Genomic DNA, 13210 nt, shown 5'->3' with positions numbered 1-13210 from the left:
TGTGTGTGCGTGAGAGTGTGTGTGTGTGTGTGTGTGTGTGTGTGTGTGTGTAGTGGAGATTCACTGAGACAGTGGACAGACTTTGATAAGGATCGCTTGTGTTTGGTTTCTCTGTAGATAATGTGAGTGTAAGTCTGAGAGAACGTCTCTTTCCATTCACTCTCCAACTTCTGTTTCTTTCTACTTCATTTCCAGTCGGTCATTTCCCAAGTCTCCCCAAATACTTACTATCACATACTTTTTCCTGTAAGACACACTGGATTCTTCCTGTGTGTTTGACGGATCAGAAGGATCAGGATTTTATTTTTATTAGGCACATTTGTACACTTGAAAGTATATTTGTGTAAATCAAATTGGCTACTGCAATTTCTATAAAAGTGAATTTCATAGAAACAGGTCCCAATCATATTTCACCTTAAAATAAAAACATCATTATACAAACAGAAAATTAAGTCTTTTTTTTAGACAGCATTTTCATGATTATTAAGGATAATTAGAATAATTAATTTTCTGCTAAATTCCAATTATCATACTGGGAAAACAAATCATCTCGCATATGGATGTTTTACTTATCATTCTCATTATTCTCAGTGATGATTCTTAATAGATTCTCATTATTGTAATACAGAATTTGTACGGTACTGGTAAAAAATGTATAATGTGCTTAATTGTCATGAAAACATATCAGAAGTCAAAAAATCTAAACTTTGACTTCATTTTATTTAAGCAAAATATGCTAAATATAATAATGTGTCTCTGCAGCGGCGATTTGAATGATAATTTGCTCCTCAGTAATGACATTGAGAAGCTTTAATAGACATTGAACTAAATATAAATAGTTAAAAGAAGAGATTTGTTATTATTTAGACGCATTTTGCCTGATCAGTATAATAATATCTCTCCTCTGTGTCTGTTCTGTCTCTCAGGACACTGTTTCCGTCCACCGGCCGAACTTCTACGCTGACCGCTTCTTCCGGTTCATGAGCAGCACTGTGTTCAGGAAAAGCAGCTGTGAGTGACCAACAGAACTACTGTAGTGATGAGAAGGAGACACTTCCTCTAACCTGTCAGTCTGATTCTGTTCCTCTGCTCTCTCCAGCGCTGAAGGCTTCTCCAGCTAAGAAGGGCCGTGTGGCGCTGACTGTGTCCAAATTCAGCGGCCCCGGAGCGGCCTGCTCGGCCAGTCAGCTTACCTCAGAGAGAGACCAGAACATCTATGATCTGAGAGGAGCGCGCAGCTTCCCCGTGCTGGAAAACCATGGTGATTTGCTTACTTCTTTCTTTTTTATGTGCATGCTTTTGATCAGCATGGAAGCCTATGGAAGCCCATTTCCGCCACTGAATAAAAAATGAAAAAAGGTTATTGCAACTTTTTATGTCACAATTCGGACTTTTTTTCACAGAATTGTGAGATATAAACTCAAAATACTGTTGTTTTTTTTCTCGCAAATGCGAGTTTATATCTCGCATTTCTGACTTTTTTTCTCTCAATTCTGACTTTTTTCTCAGAATTGTGAGATATTACGATTGCGAGTTATAAAGTCCAATTTTGAGGGGGAAAAAGACTATGTTCTCAGAATTGCAAGTTTATATCTCACAATTCTGACTTAATAACTCGCAATTACGTGTTATAAAGTCAGAATTTCGAGATTTAAACGTGCAATTCTGAGAAAAAGTTGATAGCACACAATTCTGACTTTATTTCTCAGAATTGCGAGTTTATATCTCACAATTCTGAGAAAAAAGTCAGAATTGCAAGATCAACTTCTGTTTCTTTCTACTTCATTTCCAGTCGGTCATTTCCCAAGTCTCCCCAAATACTTACTATCACATACTTTTTCCTGTAAGACACACTGGATTCTTCCTGTGTGTTTGACGGATCAGAAGGATCAGGATTTTATTTTTATTAGGCACATTTGTACACTTGAAAGTATATTTGTGTAAATCAAATTGGCTACTGCAATTTCTATAAAAGTGAATTTCATAGAAACAGGTCCCAATCATATTTCACCTTAAAATAAAAACATCATTATACAAACAGAAAATTAAGTCTTTTTTTTAGACAGCATTTTCATGATTATTAAGGATAATTAGAATAATTAATTTTCTGCTAAATTCCAATTATCATACTGGGAAAACAAATCATCTCGCATATGGATGTTTTACTTATCATTCTCATTATTCTCAGTGATGATTCTTAATAGATTCTCATTATTGTAATACAGAATTTGTACGGTACTGGTAAAAAATGTATAATGTGCTTAATTGTCATGAAAACATATCAGAAGTCAAAAAATCTAAACTTTGACTTCATTTTATTTAAGCAAAATATGCTAAATATAATAATGTGTCTCTGCAGCGGCGATTTGAATGATAATTTGCTCCTCAGTAATGACATTGAGAAGCTTTAATAGACATTGAACTAAATATAAATAGTTAAAAGAAGAGATTTGTTATTATTTAGACGCATTTTGCCTGATCAGTATAATAATATCTCTCCTCTGTGTCTGTTCTGTCTCTCAGGACACTGTTTCCGTCCACCGGCCGAACTTCTACGCTGACCGCTTCTTCCGGTTCATGAGCAGCACTGTGTTCAGGAAAAGCAGCTGTGAGTGACCAACAGAACTACTGTAGTGATGAGAAGGAGACACTTCCTCTAACCTGTCAGTCTGATTCTGTTCCTCTGCTCTCTCCAGCGCTGAAGGCTTCTCCAGCTAAGAAGGGCCGTGTGGCGCTGACTGTGTCCAAATTCAGCGGCCCCGGAGCGGCCTGCTCGGCCAGTCAGCTTACCTCAGAGAGAGACCAGAACATCTATGATCTGAGAGGAGCGCGCAGCTTCCCCGTGCTGGAAAACCATGGTGATTTGCTTACTTTCTTCTTTCTTTTTTATGTGCATGCTTTTGATCAGCATGGAAGCCTATGGAAGCCCATTTCCGCCACTGAATAAAAAATGAAAAAAGGTTATTGCAACTTTTTATGTCACAATTCGGACTTTTTTTCACAGAATTGTGAGATATAAACTCAAAATACTGTTGTTTTTTTTCTCGCAAATGCGAGTTTATATCTCGCATTTCTGACTTTTTTTCTCTCAATTCTGACTTTTTTCTCAGAATTGTGAGATATTACGATTGCGAGTTATAAAGTCCAATTTTGAGGGGGAAAAAGACTATGTTCTCAGAATTGCAAGTTTATATCTCACAATTCTGACTTAATAACTCGCAATTACGTGTTATAAAGTCAGAATTTCGAGATTTAAACGTGCAATTCTGAGAAAAAGTTGATAGCACACAATTCTGACTTTATTTCTCAGAATTGCGAGTTTATATCTCACAATTCTGAGAAAAAAGTCAGAATTGCAAGATGTAAACTCGTAATTGCGAGAGAAGAAAGAGAATTGTGAGATAAAAAGTCGCAATTACCTTTTTAATTTTTTTATTCAGTGGCGGAAACAGACTTCCATAGAGTTTAAATCTCACAATTCTAACTTTTTTCTCTGAATTTAGAGTTTATATCTTTAAATAAATTCTGAGTGCAATGAAATTAACGCCAAGTAATTAATAAAATATATATATATATATATATAATGATGGTAACATAATGCCTCAAACGCAGATTCAGACTATTGCTGTTGTTTTTGTTGTTGTCTGATCATTTATAGCCATGAAAAGCTTTTGGCCATGTTTAGAACAGCATTAGAGTAGAATGAATCCCATAATGCAATGCACTTGAATGTGATTTCTTATTTGATCTGACTGCCTGAAGTTAAAAAAGAGTTGCTTTCAAATTTCAAAATAATCATATTTATTCTTCGACTTGATAACAGGACACGACTTTCTGAATTAAACATGCAACATAGTAAGTTAATTTGACAGCAATGTAGCATTCTGAAAAATCCTTTTCAAAGTTTTGGAAATTTTAATACATAATATCATATACAATAAAAAAAAATTACATTTTGCAATGTATTCTGCACGGTCAGCAGCCCAGCTAACAGAGAACATTCTCAGAACATCCTGCTAAAGGTTTCTCAAAGTTGTTCTTCCAGTAACATTAATAGAATGTTTATTCAATTTTGTCTGGTCTCTAAGAAAAGTTCATTGAACTTTTTTCCGGAAACCTTTTAGTTGGACCTTTTTTAAATGTTACTAGTAGTTTCGGAATGTTCATTTAAAAGTACATTTAACGTTGAAAAAGTAACATTCAAACATTTCAAAGTAACATTCCAATATAAGTGATCAAACGGAATGTTGACTTAAAGGGACAGTTCACCCAAAAACAAAAATTCTGTCATCATTTACTCATCCTCCGTCCTCTTTCTTCTGTTGAGCACAAAAGACCAAACAGTTTTTTGCTTATTTACTCTCTCAGGTCTGCAGTCTTGCACTCCTCCGTCGTTCGAGGAAGCGACCACGACGTCTGTGGCCACAACTCTGTCCTCAAACACCTCCATATCTATCCCAGAGCGCTCTCCGTCAGACACCACAGAGCAGCCGCGCTACAGGTCAGCATGAAGCACCTCATCGAAAGAGTCTTGAAACAACAGTATCACTTCACTTAAAGCCTTTATGTAGAATGCATTCATAATGTACATTATAATGCATCTTTATTATATCATATATTATATCAGTATTATATTACATTATTATTACCGTATTGACCCGAATATAAGACGATGTTTTTTTCTTGGAAATACATCTGAAAAAACACGGTCGTCTTATATTCGGGCCAATACGGTATACCATAATAATTGTAACCAAAGTTAAAACATATTGTAATATTTGCAGACACCTTGTTACATCTGAAATTGGTTGTTTGTTTGCATTAGACTTTCTCAAGGCGTAGAAATAAATAGATAATTATTATACTGTATTATAACTGTGGTTATAATTATTCATGAGATCATGCAATGCATTATGAGGTGCATTACAGAGCATAATTAATGCATTAAGATACTTTTATAATGCTCTGACCACATGCATATGAATATCTGTGAATATACTTGTGTTCTCCATTGTTTTCACAGAAGACACACATTGCCTCTGAAAGACGCTGAGGGAAGGTGAGCTTCATTTGCATGACTGTATTTATATTTACAAACATATTAAACTGTGGCTTTGCATGCTCACGTCAGCTAGATTATCGAATTTCTTCGTATTTTTGCCTTGTTTTCCAGTACAAGTATGTAAATATTCTTAAATCAAGAATTATTCAGTCTTGTTTTCTGAAAAATTAATTTCAGAGTTTATGCTGACAACAAGAAAAAAAATATCTGCCAATGGGCCTCTGAAAGACGCTGAGGGAAGGTGAGCTTCATTTGCATGACTGTATTTATATTTACAAACATATTAAACTGTGGCTTTGCATGCTCACGTCAGCTAGATTATCGAATTTCTTCGTATTTTTGCCTTGTTTTCCAGTACAAGTATGTAAATATTCAGATAATTAATTTCAGAGTTTATGCTGACAACAAGAAAAGAAATATCTGCCAATGGGATCTGAAAAATAACCTTGTTTTAAGCGTAAACTCACTTCATTTTGATACATTCGTTTTGAAACATGACTTCGTATCTTAAGTTGCTTTTCAAATAAATGTGTTTTGATTTAAGAATGTTTAGAGATATTTGTAGTGGAAAACAAGACTAAAATACAGAGTAAGAAAATCCTTTTTTGCAGTGCACAAAGCCGTGAGAGGAAACCCGTGTTTAATGAGTTTAGTGCGTTTTTCCAGTTGAATGTGCTTGTTTTGCAGGACGCATGAAGTGGTGCACGTGCATGAGGAAGAGCAGCAGACCATCACTGTGCAGGTGGAGGTGAAGAGAGAGAGAGAAGAGGAGGAGGAGGAGCCAGACGTCTCTCTGACGCAGTACGTGCTGCAAACATTACCTCGATTTTTCATTACCGTAAACATGCATATGAATCTCATACCAGCAGCACTCGGCCTCTGATATTTTCATCCTATTTTCAGTTATTTGATTGAGAGAAACAAGGTAATGGTTTTGATTCTGCATGAACTGAAAAGATATATATATATATATTTATCTTGAATGCACTGTAAGTCACTTTGTAAGTTGCTTTTGAATAAAAGCGTCTGCCAAATGCATAAATGCAAATGTGTGAGCCTGCACTAAATATTTGAGTTTTAGTCATTTTAGCATTTCTACTTTTAGTTAGCTGCCAAGGCAACATTTCTCATTTTCATTCGAGTTTTCTAACTATTAAATATTGAATACTGAAATATTTTCTAATATTTCTATTACATTTTATTTCAGGTAACAAAGACAATTTTAATAGTTTTAGTTAGCAATAAGAAGACAAGTGAATAAAATGGATAAAACATTAATGTGATGGAAATATATATAGTGAAAATGACTAGTTATGCTCAGAATATATAATATCATAATAGTATAATATTAAATATTATAGAACCTGCTCTTAGTGAGTGCAGTCTCTATAAAATAATTTAAAAATAATTTATTTTATAGAGACTAAAACGAAAATTAACCAACAAATTTTAAATAACAAATAAGTTTTTTTTTTTTTTTTTTTGAATAAACAGATTCTGAGTTTCTTTCCTGAGAGAATGGGTATTACTGTTGTACCAACGTTTTTCTCTAACCTTTTTTAATTTGACGGGAGCAATGGCTTCTAACCTCTACTTCATGTGCATTTATTGGTTCACAGAGCAGTTGAGACAAACCAGAATCTATCTTCAGTGGTCTGAACAATAGGTCTACCCGGACGATAAAAATTTTTATTCATTGAATTAATTAATCAATCACTAATAATCATTTTATATTCATCCCTGTTATTACATTTATTTTATATATTATTATTATTCTAAAAAAAAATTTTTTTCATTATTAGCTAATGATTATTTTATATTTCACCCCTATTATAAAAAGATTTTTTATGTATTTGCCCTCTTCTCTTTTTTTAAGCGCGGTGATGGATGTTCCTCCTCCAGACACTGATGACCTTGTCCCAGAAACAGCCGCTTCAGCACCCGTTACCCAGGAAACCGTCTCCCAGGCAACACTTCCTGGTGACACCCAGACAACAGTTCCCGTGGAAACAGCTCCTCTGACAGAAACCGGGACCCTCGAAACAGCGCCGGCCCCTGAAGCAGCTGAGCCGTTCGGTTCTAGCCCGAAAATGCAGCGTCCCGACGTGGACAGACTCTCAGAGTCCCAGAGCCGGGAGTCTCTGGAGGAAGAGGTCGCATCAACCACTGACATCTATTTTGTAAGTATGAGCGCGATCGTAGGATGTTAAACTGACACAGACAAACTCGTCTTCTGGATTTGCTCTTTCCAAAGTGCTGTTCAGCCATTATTCATGGATTATCAGCTGTGATGTGTTCAGGTACTGTTTTGGTGGCAGATGCATAATGCTGTCATATTAATTTATTACTGAATTTATGAAGTGTTACATACAGGGTTCCCACAATCACAAAAATAAATATGGAATTTAAAAATTGTGCTTGAAAAGTGAATAACAGTGTTATTTTGGTATTATTTCTACATTTTATTATTACTTTATTTAAAAAAAATATTTTATATTTATTATTATAATATATAAATATATAGTTTTAAATTTAGTCTTTTTTGTACTTCTTTCTTTTCGTTTAGGTTTTTCTATTTCTGTTACATTTTATTTCAGCTTTATTTCAGTTAATGAAAAGTTTTTAATAGTTCTAGTTTTAGCTAACAATAACAACACAGCTGAATAAAATGGATAAAATCTTAAAGCAATGGAAATATATATAGTAAAAATTACCAGTTATGCTCAGAATATATAATAATATATCGAATTAATATAATATTTTATATTATAGAACCTGCTCTTAATGAGTGCAGTCTCTATAAAATGAAAATTGGGCAACAAGTTAAAAAAGAAACTAAAGAAAATTTTAGGTTTTTAAATTTTTATTTTTTTATTTTTTATTTTTTTTAAACTTTTTAAAAACTTAAAACAAAATTAGGCAACATTTTTTATTTAGTTTAAGTTTTTAACTTATAATATATATATATATATTTTTAATTATTTTTTACTTATATTTTACTTATATATTTATTTCAGCTTCATTTCAGTTAACAAAAATTATTTTTTATAGTTAACAATAACAACAAATAAAATCTTAAAACCATGGAAATTTATATTGTGAAAGTTAGTAGTTATGCTCAGCAAATATGTAATATCATAATAATATAATATTTAATATTACAGAATCTGCTCTTAGTGAGTGCAGTCTCTATAAAATAATTATTAAAATTGTATAATTTTTTAAATATTATTATTTCATCCAATAATCACAACTGAATGTCTAGGAAGTGTCATGGAAATGCATTGCACAGAAGATGTGGAAACCCTGTATTTACTGTCCATACAGAATATTTTAAACACACTTATGCATGCAGCACTCACATATAAATAAGTAAACACATTTTCATTTCACTAGAACAACATGCCACAAATCACCTAATTTTGGTGACTTTGTGTGCTGTGGGGCTAAATATGAGTTACATGTTCCACAGAGCGCCGGTCTGGATGATCTAGTTGAGTTATGAAGGTAACACACGTGTGTGTGTGTGTGTGTGTGTGTGTGTGCATGTATATCTTTACATCTCTCTCTGAGTGTCACAGTCTCTCTCTCCTTCATCATCAAGGCTTTAAAGCTCTCAGGTGAAGCTCTTCTAAACTGATATTCCTGAAGTTATCACAGACTGTGTCTGAACCGCATGACCTGACACGCTTCCTGTGATGATCAGATTGTGTCTGACACAGAAAATAATATATTAATAATAATATAATATGTTAATATTATATATTTATATGTATATATGAGTGAGGTCTCTATAAAATGATTTATAACAATTTTTGTGTAATCTTTAATCACCTCTCTAACAGTTTACATATGTAGGTTATTATCCATTAAAGCCATGGTAATTTATAAAGTGAACGTTATTTGTAATGCCGAGCAAATTAAATATTATTATACAATATATTGTAATTATAGTATATATTTAATATGAAATATATCATGTTAAATTAATAATACAATATTTAATATTGCACCTTCTGTTAGTGAGTGCAGTCTCTGTAAAATAATTTATAAAATAATAATCACCACTCCTTTTTTTAGTTTCTCTCTTTGATTTTACATTGACATATTTCTTGTTTTCAGTGCTGGTCATATTTATTTTTTGTAATATTCTGTACACTTCTTTAAAGCTTTAAAGTCAGCATGAAATAGTACTTGCAACCAGTTTGACTTTAATGTGACGTATTTATGAGTGAAAAGGACATTCAGTAAGAAACAAGGGAGCAGAGCTGATTTCATCCATCAGAAATTGATTGTAAAGTGTCTCTATATGAGGGTGGTTTTAAAATAAGAGCTGAAAAGGAAAAGCAAATCGTTACATTATGAAAAAGATGTTGTTTCTCTTTACAATAATGTGCACTGATGAATGGTTCAAAATAAAAACAAGATTTAAAGGGATAGTTCACCCAAAAATGAAGATTTGCTGTTAATTTATTCTCCCTCAGGCCATCCAAGATGTAGACTTTTTTCTTCAGTAGAACAGTAAAGAAGATTTTTAGCTGAAACTGTAGTCCTTGCTGATTCATAAAATGCAAGGCAATGGCTACTGTCACTTTTAGAGTCAAAAACACATATACAGGCAATAATTAACAGCCGTGGCTCATGACGATATATTGAGGTCTTATGAAGCGAAACGATCAGTCTGTGCAAGAAATTGAACATCATTTACAACATTATTACCTGTAATCCACAGCCTCAGGCAAACAGGGAAATATGATTCTTTTCAGCGAACTGATTCTTTCGGACAGTTCGTTTCAATGAACTGGTTCAGTTTACTAGTTTGTTTACGTAATCAATCACCCAATAATGATGTGAAACGTGGATGTTTTTAGCATATAAAGTGAATAAACTAGTCTTCATCAGCTCACCTTAATACAGAAACCTTAATTCATTTGGCCCCTTCATTCAAACGTTGGGTTCACACTTGCTCATATCAGCGGCTCATCGGTCTTCGGTCCGAGTCGAACTGTTTCCTCAGTTCAGTGACTGCTGGAGGAACTGGAGCGCTGAATCAGTTCATTCATCACAGGATCAGATACGCCGCTATTTCGGCTCATTTCCAGTCGGAGTGACTGTCAGGCATCTGAAAGTGAATTCTGATTGAGTAGATCTGTGCTGCTCGAGCCGCGAATCAGACGATTTGCTGAACTGGTTCATCTAGTTCACTGGAAAGAACCGATTCAAAAGAATGATTCGTTCATGAACCGGACATCACTCTGGACCGTTTGCCTGAGGCTGTGGATTACAGGTAATAATGTTGTAAATGATGTTCAGTTTCTTGCACAGACTGATCGTTTCGCTTCATAAGAACTCAATATATCGTCAGGAGCGCCGGGTATTAATTTTGCCCTGCCTGTATATGTGTTTTTGACTCTAAAAGTGACAGTAGCCATTGCCTTGCATTTTATGAATCAGCAAGGACTACAGTTTGAGCTAAAAAGCTTCTTTACTGTTCTACTGAAGAAAAAAAGTCTACATCTTGGATGGCCTGAGGGAGAATAAATTAACAGCAAATCTTCATTTTTGGGTGAACTATCCCTTTAAGAAAGTACAAATAGATTGATTTCATGTCAGCTTAAATCAGTTTCATTCATCAGCATCATCATGATCTGTTTCCTGTCTCTCTTCCTTCCTGTCTGTCTCTTTTATTTACTCATCCTCATTTCCCTCCTGTGTGTGTGTGTGTGTGTGTGTGTGTGTGTGTGTGTCAGTACGCTGAAGGCAGATATTGGGTTTACTCTCCGGTGCTCCAGCGGAGGAAGCTCAGCTCCTGCAGTGTCGTAAGTGAACGGATCTGAACACCTGAGAGCAGGACGTCCCAACCTCCTCCTCCACATCAAATATAGTCATAATATCACATTATAAAGACTCTTTGAATTTAACTTGACATTGGCATTTCTATTACAATCTCACAAACCCTCGGTTGGGAAATCCTGCTGTAGACTGTAGTTTTTAGGGTTTTATTAGAGTCATGTTTCGTTGGTCTTAAAATCCAGTAGCTCACCTTCATGTGTAGTTTTTCACCCTGATGGACAAATTCATGATTCCTGGTAATGCTTTCCACATTGGGTTAGGAGTATGGAAAACTAGCTTCTTCTTACTCAAAATTACATATTAAAAGAGTACGTGCAACAGTGTGCAGTATGCAGTACGTTTCATATAGTATTAGGCTATGCTTTGGTCACATGACCAAAACACATTACCATGAAAGTGCTGCATCTTTAATCTTTTCATTTTAAATTTTGTGTAAAATCATCTTACATTTTTTGCAGCCCAATCAATGAATGAGTCAAAAAGGAGATGATATTAAATATCAAAATTATTATTACTTTAGGTTCATCCATCAAACTGGAAAAAGTATAATTGAGATCATGGTTATGATAGTTAACTAAAAACTAAAACCATAAAAAACAATTGTTGAAAAACTTGAAATAAAATAAATGTTAACTGAAATAGAATATTTAAAAACGTAATTTATTTTAACTACTTGCAAGGAAACATTTCTCATATTGATATAGTTTAACTTGATGTACTAAAATAACTAAAACTGTCATTTAAAAAATGAAAACTATATAGACATGAAAAAATGAATAAAAATGAACAAAGACACGAAACAAAATTACAAAAACTTTTACTAAATTACTGAAATAAAAATTTTAATTAAAACAGAAAAAATAAAAACTAATTCAAACTATTAAGAAAAATGATAATAGTATTTAAATGATACTAAAATAACACTGAGATACTATTATAGTTTTCATTCATTTGAATATGAATTAATTATTTTTTGATTTTCCATTTTAATTTTTAGTAATTTTGTTGATTTTTGTCATTTATGTTACGTTTTATTTTGTTAGTTTTTGTTCAAAATGAATTTAAAAGTATTGCAATTATTATTATTATTAATTTGTATGCAATTAATTATTAAATATTTAAAAAATATTTTAATAAAAAATATAATATTAATATTAACATATTAAAATAGGTTTATATAGTTTATTTTATTTTCCTTTGGTTGTCCTTTAGTTATTTTAATAAATCAAGTTAAATTAAATGAAAAGTTGCCTTGGCAACTAGCTGATATGAATTATGTTTATTTCAAATAATGATTTTTTTTTTATGGTTTTAGTTTTAATTAACAACAATAACATTGTTTCATAATGAGACACAGTGTTGGGAAATCCATAAATTCTATGCATACTGAACATTTGCACACTGTGTACTGCATACATGCTGCATACAGCCAAACAAGTATGCGTAGTATGATAGTGTGTGTTTGGAGGCACATTTCACTGTGATCTGTCATTTTATTCTTCCACTAAATGTTGAATGTTTCTAGTCACCTCATGCATTTGTTCTTTCTGTCTCTGTCTGTGTGTTTGCCTTTCAATCACGGCTCAGAGCCTCACAGTGAAAGCGACACAGTAAGTTTGGGCTTCCAAACCAAAGCACTTCCTCAAACGGATCCCTGGCCGTTCAGAATCCCCTCCAATTCAAGACACCCTTGCTTATAGTTTCATTGATCCTCATTGTCCGTTCATTCATTCATGCATCTATTCATCAAGTCAGTAAATTGAAAGGAATAGTTCCCCCAAAAATGAAAGCAGTCATTATTTACTCACTGACTTATATAATTATTCACATTATTCACTTGCTTAATTTTTTATTATAGTATTATTATACTTATTTAATTACGAAATGATTTAAAAAATACCGTATCACATTTTTAACCATAACTCATATTTTTAGGTAATAAGTTATATTAATATATATTTATATAATTATTACAAAATGTATAACATTTATAAAGATTATTATATTATGTTTAGCTGTAATGCCGTCCAATGAATTGCATAATTTAGATGATAACACCTAAATTATATATACCGTATAATGTTTAACATTTATAAAGCTTATTTATATTATTAATAATTATATTAGTTTATTGTATTTATATATTAAATTAATTATATTGTATTATATTTAAACAGATAATAGTGAATGTAATTATATATTTACATAATTATTTAATATTATTATAAAGTGCATAGCATTTATATAGTTTATTTATATTATTGATAATTTTATAAGTATATTATATATATTCAT

At 32.8% G+C, this 13210-nt stretch overlaps 1 protein-coding gene and 1 long non-coding RNA gene across 2 annotated transcripts in view; both read left to right on the top strand.

The window, feature by feature from the left end:
- Positions 1 to 11475, top strand: part of LOC107724086 (phosphatidylinositol 4-phosphate 5-kinase type-1 gamma-like) — a 43827-nt gene extending 32352 nt beyond the window's left edge. The window contains exons 10-16 of the mRNA XM_016532869.1: positions 927 to 1011; positions 1100 to 1261; positions 4369 to 4501; positions 5024 to 5059; positions 5750 to 5863; positions 6939 to 7242; positions 10813 to 11475. Coding sequence (XP_016388355.1) covers positions 927 to 1011; positions 1100 to 1261; positions 4369 to 4501; positions 5024 to 5059; positions 5750 to 5863; positions 6939 to 7242; positions 10813 to 10899 — 921 coding nt within the window. The 3' untranslated portion in view covers positions 10900 to 11475. The remainder of the gene's footprint in view (positions 1 to 926; positions 1012 to 1099; positions 1262 to 4368; positions 4502 to 5023; positions 5060 to 5749; positions 5864 to 6938; positions 7243 to 10812) is intronic.
- Positions 11476 to 12490: 1015 nt separating this feature from the next.
- The window catches only part of LOC107724051 (uncharacterized), a 3250-nt gene continuing 2530 nt past the window's right edge, over positions 12491 to 13210 (top strand). The window contains exon 1 of the long non-coding RNA XR_001637993.1: positions 12491 to 12525. This is a non-coding gene — a long non-coding RNA (uncharacterized LOC107724051). The remainder of the gene's footprint in view (positions 12526 to 13210) is intronic.

This window comes from Sinocyclocheilus rhinocerous, unplaced genomic scaffold (genome assembly GCF_001515625.1).
Source record: "Sinocyclocheilus rhinocerous isolate Xijiao unplaced genomic scaffold, SAMN03320098_v1.1 scaffold102, whole genome shotgun sequence".
NCBI lineage: Eukaryota > Metazoa > Chordata > Actinopteri > Cypriniformes > Cyprinidae > Sinocyclocheilus > Sinocyclocheilus rhinocerous.
Note: the sequence above shows the minus strand (reverse complement) of the source record. Positions and strands in the feature narration are given on the sequence as shown.